This window comes from Odontesthes bonariensis, chromosome 12, assembly GCF_027942865.1.
Source record: "Odontesthes bonariensis isolate fOdoBon6 chromosome 12, fOdoBon6.hap1, whole genome shotgun sequence".
Taxonomy (NCBI): Eukaryota; Metazoa; Chordata; class Actinopteri; order Atheriniformes; family Atherinopsidae; genus Odontesthes; species Odontesthes bonariensis.
Genome location: NC_134517.1, coordinates 38,297,273 through 38,319,724, shown reverse-complemented (window position 1 = coordinate 38,319,724; position 22,452 = coordinate 38,297,273). Strand labels below are relative to the sequence as shown.

Genomic DNA, 22,452 nt, shown 5'->3' with positions numbered 1-22,452 from the left:
TTTGGTTTCTCCACCTCTGCAGGTGCGTTTGGTTTCTCCACCTCTGCAGGTGCGTTTGGTTTCTCCACCTCTGCAGGTGCGTTTGGTTTCTCCAGCTCTGCAGGTGTTTAAGGGTTAAACATCTGTATCAGAGCCCAGCTGCTACAGACTGGAGTTTACCCAACATCCGTGGTACCTTAGAGGTCAGAAGAGTTTCAGTTTGGATTCAGCGATCTTTCTTTTTATAGCAGCTTAAAAACTCATTTCCAAAAGTATTTCCAATAAAAACACAAGACTCAAAAGTGAAAACAAAAATAAGAAGAATGTGGAGGTTAGGAAAAGGTCGGAGTGCAGGAATGAGATTGAAAGCACTCTGAGTCGGCCTGCTGATAAGAAGCAGGGAGCCCCGGGGCCGAGGGGTCCGAACAGAAGAGGCTGCTCCTCTGCTCACATGCTGAGCTCCAGCAGCCATCAGGCTCACGGGGGGGGGGGGGGGGAGACAGGGAGACCGCGACAGATGATCCAGAACCCGGCAGAGCGTCTGCTGTTCCATCAACTAAACAGGTCACATGACCCTCCTCTCCTCACGGACCCCCAGTGGCTGCCTGAGTCAGAACCGGCCCTGATGCTTCCTGCAGAGAGACTTCTGGGTCTGCAGCAGCTGCTTAAAATCAAATCAAATCAAGTTTATCTGTAGCACATTTCATGTACAAACAATTCAAAGTGCTTTACATAAAATTAAAGCATTGCAGCAGGGAGTGGAAGAAGCATTAAAAATACATAAAAGAATATAAAGAGAAACAAATAAAATAATTTAAATGAATTTAAAAACCAGCAACAGTCCAGATAAGTTCAAAGATATCGTGCAGATTTCATGCATAGACACATGAGAACAGAAATGTCTTTAACCTGGATTTAAAAATGTCTCCATTTGGTGAAAGTTTAATCTCCACTGGCAGTAGGGATGGGAACTGATAAGATTTTTACGATTCCAATTCCATTTTCGATTCTGCTTAACGATTCGGTTCTTTGTCGGTTCCCTTATCGGTTCTCATTTGGAGAAAAAGGACAACAAACCGGTCGATTAGCATCAACTTTGTTTAGTTTAGAAGTAACACGAGTCATGACCTCACAAACCCAACAACGGTGAGGTCCACATTGGTCTGTCCTGGCCTGGGTAATTTAACTCTTCCTGCTCTGGTGAAAGGAGAAGCTGGAGGTAGAGGTGAACTGGGGGTAGCACCACCAGCCTCTGGCTCTGAGCCAGTCAGGCTCTGTCTCTCATGATTTCATCTAAATGTAATGCCTGAGAAGGCATTCATTTAACCTTAACCGTTACTAACAGCAGCTTTTACAATCAGGCAAATGGTGCTAACATGATAGGCAGTGTTAGTTAGTTAGTTACCTGCAGTGTTAGCCGAGGACATGCTAACGTTGCTAACGTTGCTAACGTTGCTGGGTTCAGATTCACCAACGTTAGTCCGGAGCGGATCGAAAACGCGACATTCATTCATAGTTATTGCATGTTGGTAGTATTTCCTCCCTTTGGTGAAATATTCACTTTGCAAGTTGCCCTGTTGTCGTCTTTTTTAGGGATGTGGAACCAAACTTTCGAGCGTTTGTACCGCTTGGGCGCCATGTTTACTGTTGGCTGCTGGCTGCGCTGGACTCGCCACGCAACGCTGCGTGGTGACGTCATTCACGCCCACTGGGATCGATAAGGGAATCGTTTGCAAAATCGCCAAAACGATTCCAAGGAACTGAAACACTGGGAACCGGTTCTCAACAAGAACCGGTTTTCGATTCCCATCCCTAACTGGCAGTTTGTTCCACTTGTTGGCAGCATAACAGCTAAATGCTGCTTCTCCATGTTTAGTCTGGACTCTGGACTGGACCAGCTGACCTGAGTCCTTGGATCTCAGAGCTCTGCTGGCTTTATATTCTCTGAACAGATCACAGATTGTAAACCATCAGCAATTCATTTTTTTATTCAATTCATTTTTATTTATATAGCGCCAAATACAACAAATGTCATCTCATCAGTCATCAGCAGACTTTTAAAATCTATTCTGTGACTGACTGGAAGCCAGAGTAAAGATTTTAAAGCTGCTGTGATGTGTTCAGATCTCTTAGTCCGGGTTAAAACTCCAGCAGCAGCGTTCTGGATGAGCTGCAGATGTTTAATGCTCTTTGTGGGAAGTCCAGTTAAAAGTTACAGTGCTGGAGTCTGCTGGAGATGAATGCATGGATGAGTTTCTCCTGGAAACCTTTAATTCGACTGATGTTTCTGAGGTGGTAAAAAGCTGCCCCACAGGCCGACGCTCCTGCTGGACCCCCGAGTTCTCCTCAGGAACCTCGTCTGGTTCCTCTCTGAGGGGACAAGCCTCCGACACACAGACCTGACAGATGGACCCATCCTGTGATTCTGGAGGTCGAAGGTTTAAACTAATTATCTGTAGAGAAGCAGAGTGTTGGAGAGCTGCAGTCACATGTGAGCTGACAGCAGAGGGAGGATGGGAGGATGGGATGGGGGGGGGGGTGAGAGCTCCACTTCCATTTAAGGCCTGGTTTCTGCTGCTCTGTTGGAGTTCACAGCAGATGAAGAGTGTGAATGTGAAGCAGCTCCTTTTAAGACGCTGCTCTGCTGCCAGCTGTCAGCTGTCAGAGGCTGTTTGTTACAAACTGTGGAAATAAACAGCTTCTCATCATCTGACTGCAGAAAGAGCAGAATCTGTCAGGGAGTTCTGAAAGCAGGCGCACGGGTTAGATCCCAAACACAGAAAACACTCAGTGGGGTCACATGGCTCTGAAAGGATCGGATTATTGGCTAAATTACAATCAGACTGAGTTATTAAGTGCATGTAGACACCTTAATCTGACTAAGAACTGGATCGGATCAGATTCAGACCCCGAGATAACTGGGTTGAAAGTCACTCTAAACCTGCTTGTAGACGCTGAAGCTCGTGGTGAATCAGACTTTGCGTTCTGCGCATGCTCCAGATGTTTTCCCGGGGTCGTGACCCGGAAGTCAAAGGAGACGATATTCCTGTTGTTGTCGCCGTCAGAAAGAAACAAACAACGCGATGGAGAATGCTCCGTTGGGCATCGAGTTTGTGCAACAAGCAGCTCATCACAGAGCAAATGTAGAGGGACGTAGCTTCATCTGGCTCTGCGTTCTCCATCTTTCTCCAACGCCTGAGTTTGTTGTTGTTGTTGGTGGTGAAGAGGTCAACAGGAAGTGGCTCTGTTAGCAACAGCTGGAATGGGTACAGCGCCACCTATCATACCGGGGTATGACACGCTTTGTGCCTCTGATCCCATTCATTCACCGCCATATATCCAAGGAGAATTACCCTTAAATAAGGAGAATTACCCTTAAATAAGGAGAATTACCCTTAATAACTCAGTCTGATTGTAATTTAGCCAATAATCCGATCCTTTCAGGGCCATGTGACCCCACTGAGTGGAACATCATTTTGGATCATTTCCGGCTCCTAAAAAAAAGGAGCACTGGAAATCTTTGGAGCTTCTTCTGAAACCTGGTCAGTTTCCCACAGTTTGTCTACAGTCTCCTCCTTAATGACATGAAGCAGGTGGTGAAAGCTGCTCTGATGGAGAAGGACCAACAGTCTGATGGGACAAACATCAGTTAGACTGACCTTTGACCCCTCAGTGGCGGTGGGTGTGGCCTGTTTCCAGGCTTTAAACGGTGTTCTGAGAACAGGATGATTCACTTCTTTAGCTTTTTTAAATCACCCCAGTTCCTGCTGTCAGAATATTATTTTAAACATGGAGGCGTGCTCCTGCTGTTTACTGACGCTGGCTTTAAACAGATGTTTTCCATGTTTATTCGGTGACATGTTGACAGACTGGGGGGGGCTTTAAATGTGCCAGAACAGAACATGATGTGTTTCTGCTCCAGTTATCCTGTAAAACTGAATTCCTGAGCGTGACTTTTCATTAGAGCCCAGATTTGTAGCTCTTGGTTAGAGTTCAGGAGTATTTTCCTTCTGAAGAATGTCTCCTTTCAGAAGGAAACCTGGACGGCAACATGTCTGAACATCTGCTGCTCAAACTGAGGTTTAACATGTAAACCCGGACTCTGGCCCCTACGGACCCCTGATCCAAACATGGGGGCGTGGCCTCCAAACAACAGGGGGCGCTGCAGGGGCGTGGCCTCCAAACAACAGGGGGCGCTGCAGGGGCGTGGCCTCCAAACAACAGGGGGCGTGGCTCAGAAAGGAAAATGCCTTGTTGGAGTGTTTTAAGGCGGTACAGAAGTGATGTGGGGGTATGTTGGTGTGTTTTAAGGCGGTATAGAAATGATGTGGGGGTATGTTGGTGTGTTTTAAGGCGGTACAGAAGTGATGTGGGGGTATGTTGGTGTGTTTTAAGGCGGTATAGAAAGGATGTGGGGGTATGTTGGTGTGTTTTAAGGCGGTATAGAAAGGATGTGGGGGTATGTTGGTGTGTTTTAAGGTGGTACAGAAATGATGTGGGGGTATGTTGGTGTGTTTTAAGGCGGTATAGAAAGGATGTGGGGGTATGTTGGTGTGTTTTAAGGCGGTATAGAAAGGATGTGGGGGTATGTTGGTGTGTTTTAAGGCGGTATAGAAAGGATGTGGGGGTATGTTGGTGTGTTTTAAGGCGGTATAGAAAGGATGTGGGGGTATGTTGGTGTGGAACGTGTAAAGTTTCAGCTCATCAGCCTGAGAGTTGCAGCTTCTAAAGATTTATTTTCCTCGACAGGAGGCATCTGGACAGACAAAGCCTCCTGTTTCAAAAACACTTTAATGTTTCTTTTTACTGCAGCGGCTCTCCTCGGGTTCCATCCGTCATCGTAAAAAAGAAGAAGGTCCAGGGTCACCTTTAGGCCTGGAAAAATGCAGTCTGGATTATTGTTAAAAGCTCTCTGATATCAAAGAAAAACCCAGTTTCAGATGAACCTGAGGGCAGCTGCAGCTCCTCAGTGTTACAGGAACCTCAGAGTCTCTGACACAGCGCCACAGCGCCCCCTGTGGTGCATCTGAACATAAAGGCCTCCCTCTGCTCAGTGAAAAACATCAGGAGAGGAAAACTGCTTCAGCGCTCAGATGTGACACTCCAGATGTTCAGTAAATCAGTCAAACAGCTGCAGAGGCTTCATCTGATCCTGTTGTTACAGCTTATCTCATATATCTGCTGGACCCTGAAGGTTCTGAGCAGGTCTGACTCCATGTTGGACCCGGTGGCGCCCCCCTCAGGACAAACTGCAGAGCAGCAGGACAGGTTTACACCTTCAGAAACATCTCTGGGGGGTTGTGCAGCTCCGAGGGTCCTCAGAACGTTTGATTCTGAAAGATGGATCCCAACACCGGCGCTCCAGATGTTTTCCCCGCTGTAGATCTGAGACGATGTGGCCATCTCAGGATAACAGACCCAGGTCTGAGAAAGGAAAGAACTTCCTGTGATGAGATTCTTCGTTTATTCGTCAGCCGCTGGAATAAATAACAAACCACAGGAACTATTTCCTGCATCAGGGGAGATATTTATAGGTTCTCCATATATGGTCATCAGAGACGCTCCTCGCCTGCCTCGCATTCTTCTTCTTCTCTTTCTTCTCCTCCTCTTTCTTCTCCTCCTCTTTCTTCTTCTCCTCCTCTTTCTTCTCCTCCTCTTACTTCTCCTCCTCTTTCTTCTCCTCTTTCTTCTCCTCCTCTTACTTCTTCTTCTCTTTCTTCTCCTCCTCTTTCTTCTTCTCCTCCTCTTTCTTCTCCTCCTCTTTCTTCTCCTCCTCTTTCTTCTCCTCCTCTTTCTTCTTCTCCTCTTTCTTCTCCTCCTCTTTCTTCTTCTCCTCTTTCTTCTTCTCCTCCTCTTTCTTCTCCTCCTCTTTCTTCTTCTCCTCTTTCTTCTTCTCCTCCTCTTTCTTCTCCTCCTCTTTCTTCTTCTCCTCTTTCTTCTTCTCCTCCTCTTTCTTCTCCTCTTTCTTCTCCTCCTCTTTCTTCTCCTCCTCCTCTTACTTCTCCTCCTCTTTCTTCTCCTCTTTCTTCTTCTCCTCCTCTTTCTTCTCCTCTTTCTTCTCCTCCTCTTTCTTCTCCTCCTCTTTCTTCTCCTCCTCCTCTTTCTTCTTCTCCTCTTTCTTCTTCTCCTCCTCTTTCTTCTCCTCCTCTTTCTTCTCCTCCTCTTTCTTCTTCTCCTCCTCTTTCTTCTCCTCTTTCTTCTCCTCCTCTTTCTTCTCCTCCTCTTTCTTCTCCTCCTCTTTCTTCTCCTCTTTCTTCTCCTCCTCTTTCTTCTTCTCCTCTTTCTTCTTCTCCTCTTTCTTCTTCTCCTCCTCTTTCTTCTCCTCCTCTTACTTCTCCTCCTCTTTCTTCTTCTCCTCCTCTTTCTTCTCCTCCTCTTTCTTCTTCTCCTCCTCTTTCTTCTCCTCCTCTTACTTCTCCTCCTCTTTCTCCTCCTCTTTCTTCTCCTCCTCCTCTTACTTCTTCTCCTCTTTCTTCTCCTCTTTCTTCTCCTCCTCCTCTTTCTTCTCCTCCTCTTACTTCTCCTCCTCTTTCTCCTCCTCTTTCTTCTCCTCCTCCTCTTACTTCTCCTCCTCTTTCTTCTCCTCCTCTTACTTCTTCTCCTCTTTCTTCTCCTCTTTCTTCTCCTCCTCTTTCTTCTTCTCCTCCTCTTTCTTCTCCTCCTCTTACTTCTCCTCCTCTTTCTTCTTCTCCTCTTTCTTCTCCTCCTCCTCTTTCTTCTCCTCTTTCTTCTCCTCCTCCTCTTACTTCTCCTCCTCTTTCTTCTCCTCTTTCTTCTCCTCCTCCTCTTACTTCTCCTCCTCTTTCTTCTTCTCCTCCTCTTTCTTCTCCTCCTCTTACTTCTCCTCCTCTTTCTTCTCCTCTTTCTTCTCCTCCTCCTCTTACTTCTTCTCCTCTTACTTCTCCTCCTCTTTCTTCTCCTCCTCTTACTTCTTCTCCTCTTTCTTCTCCTCTTTCTTCTCCTCCTCTTTCTTCTTCTCCTCCTCTTTCTTCTCCTCCTCTTACTTCTCCTCCTCTTTCTTCTTCTCCAAACAGAGGCAAACATCTGCAGGTTCCTGAACATTTCAACTCTGTCGCTCCTTCTAAAGACGAGGAGGGAAGGAAACTCTGATCAGACAAATCTGTGTTTTATTCACCATCAAAGCCCAACAGAAACAGATCAAACTGGCTCAAAGAGGAGATGAGCTCCGATAAAACTGATGTTTATGACGGATCAGATTCTGCTGCTCATACTGAGTTTAACATGTAAAGCAGGATCAGGGGTCCGACTCCACCCGGACTCTGGCCCCTACGGACCCCTGATCCAAACATAACCACAGGAACCTGTCAGAATAAAAGCCTCTGATCTTATCTGAAGCAGGTGAACTCCAGCCTTGTTGTGATGCAGAAGTAGAACGAAGGGTTTATGGTTGAGCTTCTCGGGCAGTTTCTGAGGCTTCAGGACCAGAAGGAAGAGATTTTAACTGAGTATGTCATCTTTAATCATCTTATTGAGCTCCGTGGGCTGTTTTATGTCTCTGCAGGAGTTTCAGAGTGAAGCTTTTCCCTTTAATAAACCTTAGCGCTGCAGGGGCGTGGCCTCCAAACAACAGGGGGCGCTGCAGGGGCGTGGCCTCCAAACAACAGGGGGCGCTGCAGGGGCGTGGCCTCCAAACAACAGGGGGCGCTGCCGGGGCGTGGCCTCCAAACAACAGGGGGCGCTGCAGGGGCGTGGCCTCCAAACAACAGGGGGCGCTGCCGGGGCGTGGCCTCCAAACAACAGGGGGCGCTGCAGGGGCGTGGCCTCTAAGCATTAAACTGAGCATTAAAGCATTAAACTGAGCATTAACCTGAGCATTAAACTGAGCATTAAAGCATTAAACTGAGCATTAACCTGAGCATTAAACTGAGCATTAAACTGAGCATTAAACTGAGCATTAAACTGAGCATTAAAGCATTAAACTGAGCATTAAATTGAGCATTAAACTGAGCATTAAACTAAGCATTAAACTGAGCATTAAAGCATTAAACTGAGCATTAAAGCATTAAACTGAGCATTAAATTGAGCATTAAACTGAGCATTAAACTGAGCATTAAACTGAGCATTAAAGCATTAAACTGAGCATTAAATTGAGCATTAAAGCATTAAACTGAGCATTAAAGCATTAAACTGAGCATTAAATTGAGCATTAAACTGAGCATTAAACTGAGCATTAAACTGAGCATTAAAGCATTAAACTGAATATTAAATTGAGCATTAAACTGAGCATTAAACTGAGCATTAAACTGAGCATTAAAGCATTAAACTGAGCATTAAATTGAGCATTAAACTGAGCATTAAACTGAGCATTAAACTGAGCATTAAACTGAGCATTAAACTGAGCATTAAACTGAGCATTAAAGCATTAAACTGAGCATTAAAGCATTAAACTGAGCATTAAATTGAGCATTAAACTGAGCATTAAACTGAGCATTAAACTGAGCATTAAAGCATTAAACTGAGCATTAAATTGAGCATTAAACTGAGCATTAAACTGAGCATTAAACTGAGCATTAAACTGAGCATTAAAGCATTAAACTGAGCATTAAACTGAGCATTAAACTGAGCATTAAAGCATTAAACTGAGCATTAAAGCATTAAACTGAGCATTAAATTGAGCATTAAACTGAGCATTAAACTGAGCATTAAACTGAGCATTAAACTGAGCATTAAACTGAGCATTAAAGCATTAAACTGAGCATTAAATTGAGCATTAAACTGAGCATTAAACTAAGCATTAAACTGAGCATTAAACTGAGCATTAAAGCATTAAACTGAGCATTAAACTGAGCAATAAACTGAGCATTAAACTGAGCATTAAACTGAGCATTAAACTGAGCATTAAACTAAGCATTAAACTAAGCATTAAACTGAGCATTAAACTGAGCATTAAACTGAGCAATAAACTGAGCATTAAACTGAGCATTAAACTGAGCATTAAACTAAGCATTAAACTAAGCATTAAAGCATTAAACTGAGCATTAAACTGAGCAATAAACTGAGCATTAAACTGAGCATTAAACTGAGCATTAAAGCATTAAACTGAGCATTAAACTGAGCAATAAACTGAGCATTAAACTGAGCATTAAAGCATTAAACTGAGCATTAAACTGAGCATTAAACTGAGCATTAAACTGAGCATTAAACTGAGCATTAAAGCATTAAACTGAGCATTAAACTAAGCATTAAACTGAGCATTAAACTGAGCATTAAACTGAGCATTAAACTGAGCATTAAACTAAGCATTAAACTGAGCATTAAACTAAGCATTAAACTGAGCATTAAACTAAGCATTAAACTGAGCATTAAACTGAGCATTAAACTGAGCATTAAACTGAGCATTAAACTAAGCATTAAACTGAGCATTAAACTAAGCATTAAACTGAGCATTAAACTGAGCATTAAACTGAGCATTAAACTGAGCATTAAACTGAGCATTAAACTGAGCATTAAACTGAGCATTAAACTGAGCATTAAACTGAGCATTAAAGCATTAAACTGAGCATTAAACTGAGCATTAAACTGAGCATTAAACTGAGCATTAAACTGAGCATTAAACTGAGCATTAAACTGAGCATTAAACTGAGCATTAAACTGAGCATTAAAGCATTAAACTGAGCATTAAACTGAGCATTAAACTGAGCATTAAAGCATTAAACTGAGCATTAACCTGAGCATTAAACTGAGCAATAAACTGAGCATTAAACTGAGCATTAAACTAAGCATTAAACTGAGCATTAAACTAAGCATTAAACTGAGCATTAAACTGAGCATTAAAGCATTAAACTGAGCATTAAACTGAGCATTAAAGCATTAAACTGAGCATTAAACTGAGCATTAAACTGAGCATTAAACTGAGCATTAACCTGAGCATTAAACTGAGCATTAAACTGAGCATTAACCTGAGCATTAAACTGAGCATTAAACTGAGCATTAAAGCATTAAACTGAGCATTAAACTGAGCATTAAACTGAGCATTAAACTGAGCATTAAACTAAGCATTAAACTGAGCATTAAACTGAGCATTAAAGCATTAAACTGAGCATTAAAGCATTAAACTGAGCATTAAACTGAGCATTAAACTGAGCATTAAACTGAGCATTAAACTGAGCATTAAACTGAGCATTAAAGCATTAAACTGAGCATTAAACTGAGCATTAAACTGAGCATTAAACTGAGCATTAAACTGAGCATTAAACTGAGCATTAAACTGAGCATTAAACTGAGCATTAAACTGAGCATTAAACTGAGCATTAAACTGAGCATTAAACTGAGCATTAAAGCATTAAACTGAGCATTAAACTGAGCATTAAAGCATTAAACTGAGCATTAAACTGAGCATTAAACTGAGCATTAAAGCATTAAACTGAGCATTAAACTGAGCATTAAACTGAGCATTAAACTGAGCATTAAAGCATTAAACTGAGCATTAAACTGAGCATTAAACTGAGCATTAAACTGAGCATTAAACTGAGCATTAAACTGAGCATTAAACTGAGCATTAAACTGAGCATTAAACTGAGCATTAAAGCATTAAACTGAGCATTAAACTGAGCATTAAACTGAGCATTAAAGCATTAAACTGAGCATTAAACTGAGCATTAAACTGAGCATTAAACTGATTATTAAACTGAGCATTAAACTGAGCATTAAACTGAGCATTAAAGCATTAAACTGAGCATTAAAGCATTAAACTGAGCATTAAAGCATTAAACTGAGCATTAACCTGAGCATTAAACTGAGCATTAAAGCATTAAACTGAGCATTAAACTGAGCATTAAACTGAGCATTAAAGCATTAAACTGAGCATTAACCTGAGCATTAAACTGAGCATTAAACTGAGCATTAAACTGAGCATTAAACTAAGCATTAAAGCATTAAACTGAGCATTAAACTGAGCATTAAACTGAGCATTAAAGCATTAAACTGAGCATTAAACTAAGCATTAAACTGAGCATTAAAGCATTAAACTGAGCATTAAACTAAGCATTAAACTGAGCATTAAAGCATTAAACTGAGCATTAAACTGAGCATTAAACTGAGCATTAAAGCATTAAACTGAGCATTAAACTAAGCATTAAACTGAGCATTAAAGCATTAAACTGAGCATTAAACTAAGCATTAAACTGAGCATTAAAGCATTAAACTGAGCATTAAACTGAGCATTAAACTGAGCATTAAACTGAGCATTAAACTGAGCATTAAACTGAGCATTAAACTGAGCATTAAACTGAGCATTAAAGCATTAAACTGAGCATTAAAGCATTAAACTGAGCATTAAAGCATTAAACTGAGCATTAAAGCATTAAACTGAGCATTAAACTGAGCATTAAAGCATTAAACTGAGCATTAAACTGAGCATTAAAGCATTAAACTGAGCATTAAAGCATTAAACTGAGCATTAAACTAAGCATTAAACTGAGCATTAAACTGAGCATTAAACTGAGCATTAAACTAAGCATTAAACTGAGCAATAAACTGAGCATTAAACTGAGCATTAAACTGAGCATTAAACTGAGCATTAAAGCATTAAACTGAGCATTAAACTAAGCATTAAACTGAGCATTAAAGCATTAAACTGAGCATTAAACTAAGCATTAAACTGAGCATTAAAGCATTAAACTGAGCATTAAACTAAGCATTAAACTGAGCATTAAAGCATTAAACTGAGCATTAAACTGAGCATTAAACTGAGCATTAAACTGAGCATTAAAGCATTAAACTGAGCATTAACCTGAGCATTAACCTGAGCATTAAAGCATTAAACTGAGCATTAAACTAAGCATTAAACTGAGCATTAAAGCATTAAACTGAGCATTAAACTGAGCATTAAACTGAGCATTAAAGCATTAAACTGAGCATTAAACTGAGCATTAAACTGAGCATTAAACTGAGCATTAAACTGAGCATTAAACTGAGCATTAAACTGAGCATTAAACTGAGCATTAAAGCATTAAACTGAGCATTAAACTGAGCATTAACCTGAGCATTAAACTGAGCATTAAACTGAGCATTAAACTGAGCATTAAAGCATTAAACTGAGCATTAAACTGAGCATTAAAGCATTAAACTGAGCATTAACCTGAGCATTAAACTGAGCATTAAACTGAGCATTAAACTGAGCATTAAACTGAGCATTAAACTGAGCATTAACCTGAGCATTAAACTGAGCATTAAACTGAGCATTAAACTGAGCATTAAACTGAGCATTAAACTGAGCATTAAAGCATTAAACTGAGCATTAAACTAAGCATTAACCTGAGCATTAAACTGAGCATTAAACTGAGCATTAAAGCATTAAACTGAGCATTAAACTGAGCATTAACCTGAGCATTAAACTGAGCATTAAACTGAGCAATAAACTGAGCATTAAACTGAGCATTAAAGCATCAAACTGAGCATTAAAGCATTAAACTGAGCATTAAAGCATTAAAGCATTAAAGCATCAAACTGAGCAATAAACTGAGCAATAAACTGAGCAATAAAGCATCAAACTGAGCATTAAACTGAGCAATAAACTGAGCATTAAACTGAGCATTAAACTGAGCATTAAACTGAGCATTAAAGCATCAAACTGAGCATTAAAGCATTAAACTGAGCATTAAAGCATTAAAGCATTAAAGCATCAAACTGAGCAATAAACTGAGCAATAAACTGAGCAATAAAGCATCAAACTGAGCAATAAACTGAGCATTAAACTGAGCAATAAACTGAGCAATAAACTGAGCAATAAACTGAGCATTAAACTGAGCATTAAACTGAGCATTAAACTGAGCATTAAAGCATCAAACTGTCCTGAACCACCATCATCACAGCTCTGATCCAGGCTTCTGACTCTCTGGTGTGTTTGTTTCCATCAGGTGAAGCCCGAATAAAGAAGCCCACTCCAAAGACTCCCCCCAAACAAGGTAAGCTGCACCTGCAGCTCTTATCTGTTTCCATCTCCAACATCTGTCCGGTACAGCTGTGTGTTTATCAGGCAGGAAGCCTGGACTGAACACCTGCAGGTGACCTGTGTGGAAACCAGAAGAAAGAGCCTTAAATCTTAAAAAAGTGACATGAAGTCTGGTGCTGAGACCCAGCTGCAGTACTGATCTCTGGTTATTGATGATGGGGGGTTGTGTCCAGCTCTGCCTCCTCAGATCCTGCAGTTCCCAGAGGACATGAAGATCCTGGCGGGGGAGAAGGTGGAGATCCTCTGCAGGTTCTCTGGAGCTCCGCCCATCACCTGCACCTGGTTGAAGTTCAGGAAACCAGTGAGAAACACACACCTGTGGTCACTGATTATTGGGGAAGCAGCTCTGTTTGATGAACATTTGAACATGTTATAAACAGCTGTTTGAACATGTTATAAACAGCTGTTTGAACATGTTATAAACGGCTGTTTGAACATGTTATAAACGGCTGTTTGAACATGTTATAAACGGCTGTTTGAACATGTTATAAACGGCTGTTTGAACATGTTATAAACGGCTGTTTGAACATGTTATAAACAGCTGTTTGAACATGTTATAAACAGCTGTTTGAACATGTTATAAACAGCTGTTTGAACATGTTATAAACAGCTGTTTGAACATGTTATAAACAGCTGTTTGAACATGTTATAAACGGCTGTTTGAACATGTTATAAACAGCTGTTTGAACATGTTATAAACGGCTGTTTGAACATGTTATAAACGGCTGTTTGAACATGTTATAAACAGCTGTTTGAACATGTTATGAACGGCTGTTTGAACATGTTATGAACGGCTGTTTGAACATGTTATAAACGGCTGTTTGAACATGTTATAAACAGCTGTTTGAACATGTTATAAACGGCTGTTTGAACATGTTATAAACGGCTGTTTGAACATGTTATAAACAGCTGTTTGAACGTGTTATAAACAGCTGTTTGAACATGTTATAAACGGCTGTTTGAACATGTTATAAACAGCTGTTTGAACGAGTTATAAACGGCTGTTTGAAAACGTTATAAACAGCTGTTTGAACATGTTATAAACGGCTGTTTGAACGTGTTATAAACGGCTGTTTGAAAACGTTATAAACAGCTGTTTGAACATGTTATAAACGGCTGTTTGAACGAGTTATAAACGGCTGTTTGAACGTGTTATAAACGGCTGTTTGAACACGTTATAAACGGCTGTTTGAAAACGTTATAAACGGCTGTTTGAACATGTTATAAACGGCTGTTTGAACATGTTATAAACAGCTGTTTGAACGAGTTATAAACGGCTGTTTGAAAACGTTATAAACAGCTGTTTGAACATGTTATAAACGGCTGTTTGAACGTGTTATAAACAGCTGTTTGAACGAGTTATAAACGGCTGTTTGAACACGTTATAAACGGCTGTTTGAACACGTTATAAACGGCTGTTTGAACATGTTATAAACAGCTGTTCGAACATGTTATAAACAGCTGTTTGAACATGAATAAACAGCTGTTTGAACATGTTATAAACGGCTGTTTGAACATGTTATAAACGGCTGTTTGAACATGTTATAAACAGCTGTTTGAACGTGTTATAAACAGCTGTTTGAACATGTTAGAAACAGCTGTTTGAACGAGTTATAAACGGCTGTTTGAACACGTTATAAACGGCTGTTTGAACACGTTATAAACGGCTGTTTGAAAACGTTATAAACGGCTGTTTGAAAACGTTATAAACGGCTGTTTGAACACGTTATAAACGGCTGTTTGAACACGTTATAAACGGCTGTTTGAACACGTTATAAACGGCTGTTTGAACATGTTATAAACAGCTGTTTGAACATGTTATAAACAGCTGTTTGAACATGTTATAAACGGCTGTTTGAACATGTTATAAACGGCTGTTTGAACATGTTATAAACGGCTGTTTGAACGAGTTATAAACGGCTGTTTGAAAACGTTATAAACGGCTGTTTGAACATGTTATAAACAGCTGTTTGAACGAGTTATAAACGGCTGTTTGAAAACGTTATAAACAGCTGTTTGAACATGTTATAAACGGCTGTTTGAACGTGTTATAAACAGCTGTTTGAACACGTTATAAACAGCTGTTTGAACATGTTATAAACGGCTTTTTGAACATGTTATAAACAGCTGTTTGAACGAGTTATAAACGGCTGTTTGAACACGTTATAAACGGCTGTTTGAACACGTTATAAACGGCTGTTTGAACATGTTATAAACAGCTGTTCGAACATGTTATAAACGGCTGTTTGAACACGTTATAAACAGCTGTTTGAACATGTTATAAACGGCTTTTTGAACATGTTATAAACAGCTGTTCGAACATGTTATAAACAGCTGTTTGAACATGAATAAACAGCTGTTTGAACATGTTATAAACGGCTGTTTGAACATGTTATAAACGGCTGTTTGAACATGTTATAAACAGCTGTTTGAACATGTTATAAACAGCTGTTTGAACATGTTATAAACGGCTGTTTGAACATGTTATAAACGGCTGTTTGAACATGTTATAAACAGCTGTTTGAACATGTTATAAACGGCTGTTTGAACATGTTATAAACGGCTGTTTGAACACATAAATATCTGTTTGAACATGTTATAAACAGCTGTTTGAACACGTTATAAACGACTGTTTTAACATGTTATAAACAGCTGTTTGAACATGTTATAAACAGCTGTTTGAACACGTTATAAACGGCTGTTTGAACGTGTTATAAACAGCTGTTTGAACATGTAATAAACAGCTGTTTGAACACATAAATATCTGTTTGAACATGTTATAAACAGCTGTTTGAACACGTTATAAACGGCTGTTTGAACATGTTATAAACAGCTGTTTGAACACGTTATAAACAGCTGTTTGAACATGTTATAAACGGCTGTTTGAACATGTAATAAACAGCTGTTTGAACACATAAATATCTGTTTGAACATGTTATAAACAGCTGTTTGAACACGTTATAAACGGCTGTTTGAACATGTTATAAACGGCTGTTTGAACACGTTATAAACGGCTGTTTGAACATGTTATAAACAGCTGTTTGAACACTTATAAACGGCTGTTTGAACATGTTATAAACGGCTGTTTGAACATGTTATAAACGGCTGTTTGAACACGTTATAAACGGCTGTTTGAACATGTTATAAACGGCTGTTTGAACATGTTATAAACGGCTGTTTGAACATGTTATAAACGGCTGTTTGAACATGTTATAAACGGCTGTTTGAACATGAATAAACAGCTGTTTCAACACGTTATAAACGGCTTTTTGAACATGTTATAAACAGCTGTTTGAACATGTTATAAACGGCTTTTTGAACATGTTATAAACAGCTGTTTGAACACGTTATAAACAGCTGTTTGAACATGTTATAAACGGCTTTTTGAACATGTTATAAACAGCTGTTTGAACGAGTTATAAACGGCTGTTTGAACATGTTATAAACGGCTGTTTGAACATGTTATAAACGGCTGTTTGAACATGTTATAAACAGCTGTTTGAACACGTTATAAACGGCTTTTTGAACATGTTATAAACAGCTGTTTGAACACGTTATAAACAGCTGTTTGAACATGTTATAAACGGCTTTTTGAACATGTTATAAACAGCTGTTTGAACACGTTATAAACAGCTGTTTGAACATGTTATAAACAGCTTTTTGAACATGTTATAAACGGCTGTTTGAACATGTTATAAACAGCTGTTTGAACATGTTATAAACGGCTGTTTGAACATGTTATAAACAGCTGTTTGAACATGTTATAAACGGCTTTTTGAACATGTTATAAACAGCTGTTTGAACGAGTTATAAACGGCTGTTTGAACATGTTATAAACGGCTGTTTGAACATGTTATAAACGGCTGTTTGAACATGTTATAAACAGCTGTTTGAACATGTTATAAACGGCTGTTTGAACACGTTATAAACGGCTGTTTGAACATGTTATAAACGGCTGTTTGAACATGAATAAACAGCTGTTTCAACACGTTATAAACAGCTGTTTGAACATGTTATAAACGGCTTTTTGAACATGTTATAAACAGCTGTTTGAACACGTTATAAACAGCTGTTTGAACATGTTATAAACGGCTTTTTGAACATGTTAGAAACAGCTGTTTGAACGAGTTATAAACGGCTGTTTGAACATGTTATAAACGGCTGTTTGAACACGTTATAAACGGCTGTTTGAACACGTTATAAACGGCTGTTTGAACATGTTATAAACGGCTGTTTGAACACGTTATAAACGGCTGTTTGAACACGTTATAAACGGCTGTTCGAACATGTTATAAACGGCTGTTCGAACACGTTATAAACGGCTGTTTGAACATGTTATAAACGGCTGTTTGAACATGTTATAAACAGCTGTTTGAACGTGTTATAAACAGCTGTTTGAACATGTTATAAACAGCTGTTTGAACATGTTATAAACGGCTGTTTGAACATGTTATAAACGGCTGTTTGAACATGTTATAAACGGCTGTTTGAACATGTTATAAACGGCTGTTTGAACGAGTTATAAACGGCTGTTTGAAAACGTTATAAACAGCTGTTTGAACATGTTATAAACGGCTGTTTGAACGTGTTATAAACAGCTGTTTGAACACGTTATAAACAGCTGTTTGAACATGTTATAAACGGCTTTTTGAACATGTTATAAACAGCTGTTTGAACGAGTTATAAACGGCTGTTTGAACACGTTATAAACGGCTGTTTGAACACGTTATAAACGGCTGTTTGAACATGTTATAAACAGCTGTTCGAACATGTTATAAACGGCTGTTTGAACACGTTATAAACGGCTGTTTGAACACGTTATAAACGGCTGTTTGAACATGTTATAAACAGCTGTTTGAACGTGTTATAAACAGCTGTTTGAACATGTTATAAACAGCTGTTTGAACATGTTATAAACGGCTGTTTGAACATGTTATAAACGGCTGTTTGAACACGTTATAAACGGCTGTTTGAACATGTTATAAACGGCTGTTTGAACATGTTATAAACGGCTGTTTGAACACATAAATATCTGTTTGAACATGTTATAAACAGCTGTTTGAACACGTTATAAACGACTGTTTTAACATGTTATAAACAGCTGTTTGAACATGTTATAAACGGCTGTTTGAACATGTTATAAACGGCTGTTTGAACATGTTATAAACAGCTGTTTGAACATGTTATAAACGGCTGTTTGAACATGTTATAAACGGCTGTTTGAACACGTTATAAACGACTGTTTTAACATGTTATAAACGGCTGTTTGAACATGTTATAAACGGCTGTTTGAACATGTTATAAACAGCTGTTTGAACATGTTATAAACGGCTGTTTGAACATGTTATAAACGGCTGTTTGAACATGTTATAAACGGCTGTTTGAACATGTTATAAACGGCTGTTTGAACACGTTATAAACGGCTGTTTGAACATGTTATAAACGGCTGTTTGAACATGTTATAAACGGCTGTTTGAACACATAAATATCTGTTTGAACATGTTATAAACAGCTGTTTGAACACGTTATAAACGACTGTTTTAACATGTTATAAACAGCTGTTTGAACATGTTATAAACGGCTGTTTGAACATGTTATAAACGGCTGTTTGAACATGTTATAAACAGCTGTTTGAACATGTTATAAACGGCTGTTTGAACATGTTATAAACGGCTGTTTGAACACGTTATAAACGACTGTTTTAACATGTTATAAACGGCTGTTTGAACATGTTATAAACGGCTGTTTGAACATGTTATAAACAGCTGTTTGAACATGTTATAAACGGCTGTTTGAACATGTTATAAACGGCTGTTTGAACATGTTATAAACAGCTGTTTGAACATGTTATAAACAGCTGTTTGAACACGTTATAAACGGCTGTTTGAACGTGTTATAAACAGCTGTTTGAACATGTAATAAACAGCTGTTTGAACACATAAATATCTGTTTGAACATGTTATAAACAGCTGTTTGAACATGTTATAAACGGCTGTTTGAACATGTTATAAACGGCTGTTTGAACATGTTATAAACGGCTGTTTGAACATGTTATAAACGGCTGTTTGAACACGTTATAAACGGCTGTTTGAACATGTTATAAACGGCTGTTTGAACATGTTATAAACAGCTGTTTGAACACATAAATATCTGTTTGAACATGTTATAAACAGCTGTTTGAACACGTTATAAACGGCTGTTTGAACATGTTATAAACGGCTGTTTGAACATGTTATAAACGGCTGTTTGAACACATAAATATCTGTTTGAACATGTTATAAACAGCTGTTTTAACATGTTATAAACAGCTGTTTGAACACGTTATAAACAGCTGTTTGAACATGTTATAAACGGCTGTTTGAACATGTAATAAACAGCTGTTTGAACACATAAATATCTGTTTGAACATGTTATAAACAGCTGTTTGAACACGTTATAAACGGTTGTTTGAACATGTTATAAACGGCTGTTTGAACACGTTATAAACGGCTGTTTGAACATGTAATAAACAGCTGTTTGAACACATAAATATCTGTTTGAACATGTTATAAACAGCTGTTTGAACACGTTATAAACGGCTGTTTGAACATGTTAGAAACAGCTGTTTGAACACGTTATAAACGACTGTTTTAACATGTTATAAACAGCTGTTTGAACATGTTATAAACAGCTGTTTGAACATGTTATGAACGGCTGTTTGAACATGTTATAAACGGTTGTTTGAACATGTTATGAACGGCTGTTTGAACACGTTATAAACGGCTGTTTGAACACGTTATAAACGGCTGTTTGAACATGTTATAAACGGCTGTTTGAACATGTTATAAACAGCTGTTTGAACATGTTATAAACAGCTGTTTGAACACGTTATAAACGGCTGTTTGAACATGTTAGAAACAGCTGTTTGAACATGTTATAAACAGCTGTTTGAACACGTTATAAACGGCTGTTTGAACACTTATAAACGGCTGTTTGAACATGTTATAAACAGCTGTTTGAACATGTTATAAACAGCTGTTTGAACACGTTATAAACGGCTGTTTGAACACTTATAAACGGCTGTTTGAACATGTTATAAACAGCTGTTTGAACATGTTATAAACAGCTGTTTGAACATGTTATAAACAGCTGTTTGAACACGTTATAAACGGCTGTTTGAACATGTTATAAACGGCTGTTTGAACATGTTATAAACGGCTGTTTGAACACATAAATATCTGTTTGAACATGTTATAAACAGCTGTTTTAACATGTTATAAACAGCTGTTTGAACACGTTATAAACAGCTGTTTGAACATGTTATAAACGGCTGTTTGAACATGTAATAAACAGCTGTTTGAACACATAAATATCTGTTTGAACATGTTATAAACAGCTGTTTGAACACGTTATAAACGGTTGTTTGAACATGTTATAAACGGCTGTTTGAACACGTTATAAACGGCTGTTTGAACATGTAATAAACAGCTGTTTGAACACATAAATATCTGTTTGAACATGTTATAAACAGCTGTTTGAACACGTTATAAACGGCTGTTTGAACATGTTAGAAACAGCTGTTTGAACACGTTATAAACGACTGTTTTAACATGTTATAAACAGCTGTTTGAACATGTTATAAACAGCTGTTTGAACATGTTATGAACGGCTGTTTGAACATGTTATAAACGGTTGTTTGAACATGTTATGAACGGCTGTTTGAACACGTTATAAACGGCTGTTTGAACACGTTATAAACGGCTGTTTGAACATGTTATAAACGGCTGTTTGAACATGTTATAAACAGCTGTTTGAACATGTTATAAACAGCTGTTTGAACACGTTATAAACGGCTGTTTGAACATGTTAGAAACAGCTGTTTGAACATGTTATAAACAGCTGTTTGAACACGTTATAAACGGCTGTTTGAACATGTTATAAACAGCTGTTTGAACACGTTATAAACAGCTGTTTGAACATGTTATAAACGGCTGTTTGAACATGTAATAAACAGCTGTTTGAACACATAAATATCTGTTTGAACATGTTATAAACAGCTGTTTGAACACGTTATAAACGGTTGTTTGAACATGTTATAAACGGCTGTTTGAACACGTTATAAACGGCTGTTTGAACATGTAATAAACAGCTGTTTGAACACATAAATATCTGTTTGAACATGTTATAAACAGCTGTTTGAACACGTTATAAACGGCTGTTTGAACATGTTAGAAACAGCTGTTTGAACACGTTATAAACGACTGTTTTAACATGTTATAAACAGCTGTTTGAACATGTTATAAACAGCTGTTTGAACATGTTATGAACGGCTGTTTGAACATGTTATAAACGGTTGTTTGAACATGTTATGAACGGCTGTTTGAACACGTTATAAACGGCTGTTTGAACACGTTATAAACGGCTGTTTGAACATGTTATAAACGGCTGTTTGAACATGTTATAAACAGCTGTTTGAACATGTTATAAACAGCTGTTTGAACACGTTATAAACGGCTGTTTGAACATGTTAGAAACAGCTGTTTGAACATGTTATAAACAGCTGTTTGAACACGTTATAAACGGCTGTTTGAACATGTTATAAACGGCTGTTTGAACATGTTATAAACAGCTGTTTGAACATGTTATAAACAGCTGTTTGAACACATAAATATCTGTTTGAACATGTTGTAAACAGCTGTTTGAACACGTTATAAACGGCTGTTTGAACATGTTACAAACAGCTGTTTGAACATGTTATAAACGGCTGTTTGAACATGTTAGAAACAGCTGTTTGAACATGTTATAAACAGCTGTTTGAACACGTTATAAACGGCTGTTTGAACGTGTTATAAACGGCTGTTTGAACGTGTTATAAACAGCTGTTTGAACATGTAATAAACAGCTGTTTGAACACATAAATATCTGTTTGAACATGTTATAAACAGCTGTTTGAACACGTTATAAACGGCTGTTTGAACGTGTTATAAACAGCTATTTGAACATGTAATAAACAGCTGTTTGAACACATAAATATATGTTTGAACATGTTATAAACAGCTGTTTGAACATGTTATAAACAGCTGTTTGAACACGTTATAAACGGCTGTTTGAACGTGTTATAAACAGCTGTTTGAACACGTTATAAACAGCTGTTTGAACACATAAATAGCTGTTTGAACACGTTATAAACAGTTAAAGTGTCTGATTTAATGCTGAGCAGCACACTCAGAGCTCTGAGCGTGGATCACATGAGGAAGCAGATCTTACGTTGACCACATGAAGCATGTTGGTGACCGGTTCTGGTTCTGGTTCAGATCCAGGAGGCCTCGGCCGACGTCTCCATCGAGAGCAGCGACAGCAGCAGTAAACTGACCATCAGCAGCGGGCAGCAGGACCACTGCGGCTGCTACACCATCGAGCTGAGGAGCAGCTACGGCTTCCGACAGGCCGCCCTCAACCTCACCGTCGTGGGTAAGAAACATCTGCAGCATCTGGACTCAAACTGAATCCAGCAGTTGGTT

General features: G+C 38.6%; 1 protein-coding gene across 2 annotated transcripts in view; it reads left to right on the top strand.

The window, feature by feature from the left end:
• LOC142397001 (myosin light chain kinase, smooth muscle-like) overlaps positions 1–22,452 on the top strand; it is a 124,058-nt gene that overhangs the window by 81,520 nt on the left and 20,086 nt on the right. For both annotated transcript variants that reach the window (XM_075480390.1, XM_075480389.1), the window contains exons 20-22: positions 12,858–12,905; positions 13,126–13,253; positions 22,246–22,402. In XM_075480390.1, coding sequence (XP_075336505.1) covers positions 12,858–12,905; positions 13,126–13,253; positions 22,246–22,402 — 333 coding nt within the window. The remainder of the gene's footprint in view (positions 1–12,857; positions 12,906–13,125; positions 13,254–22,245; positions 22,403–22,452) is intronic.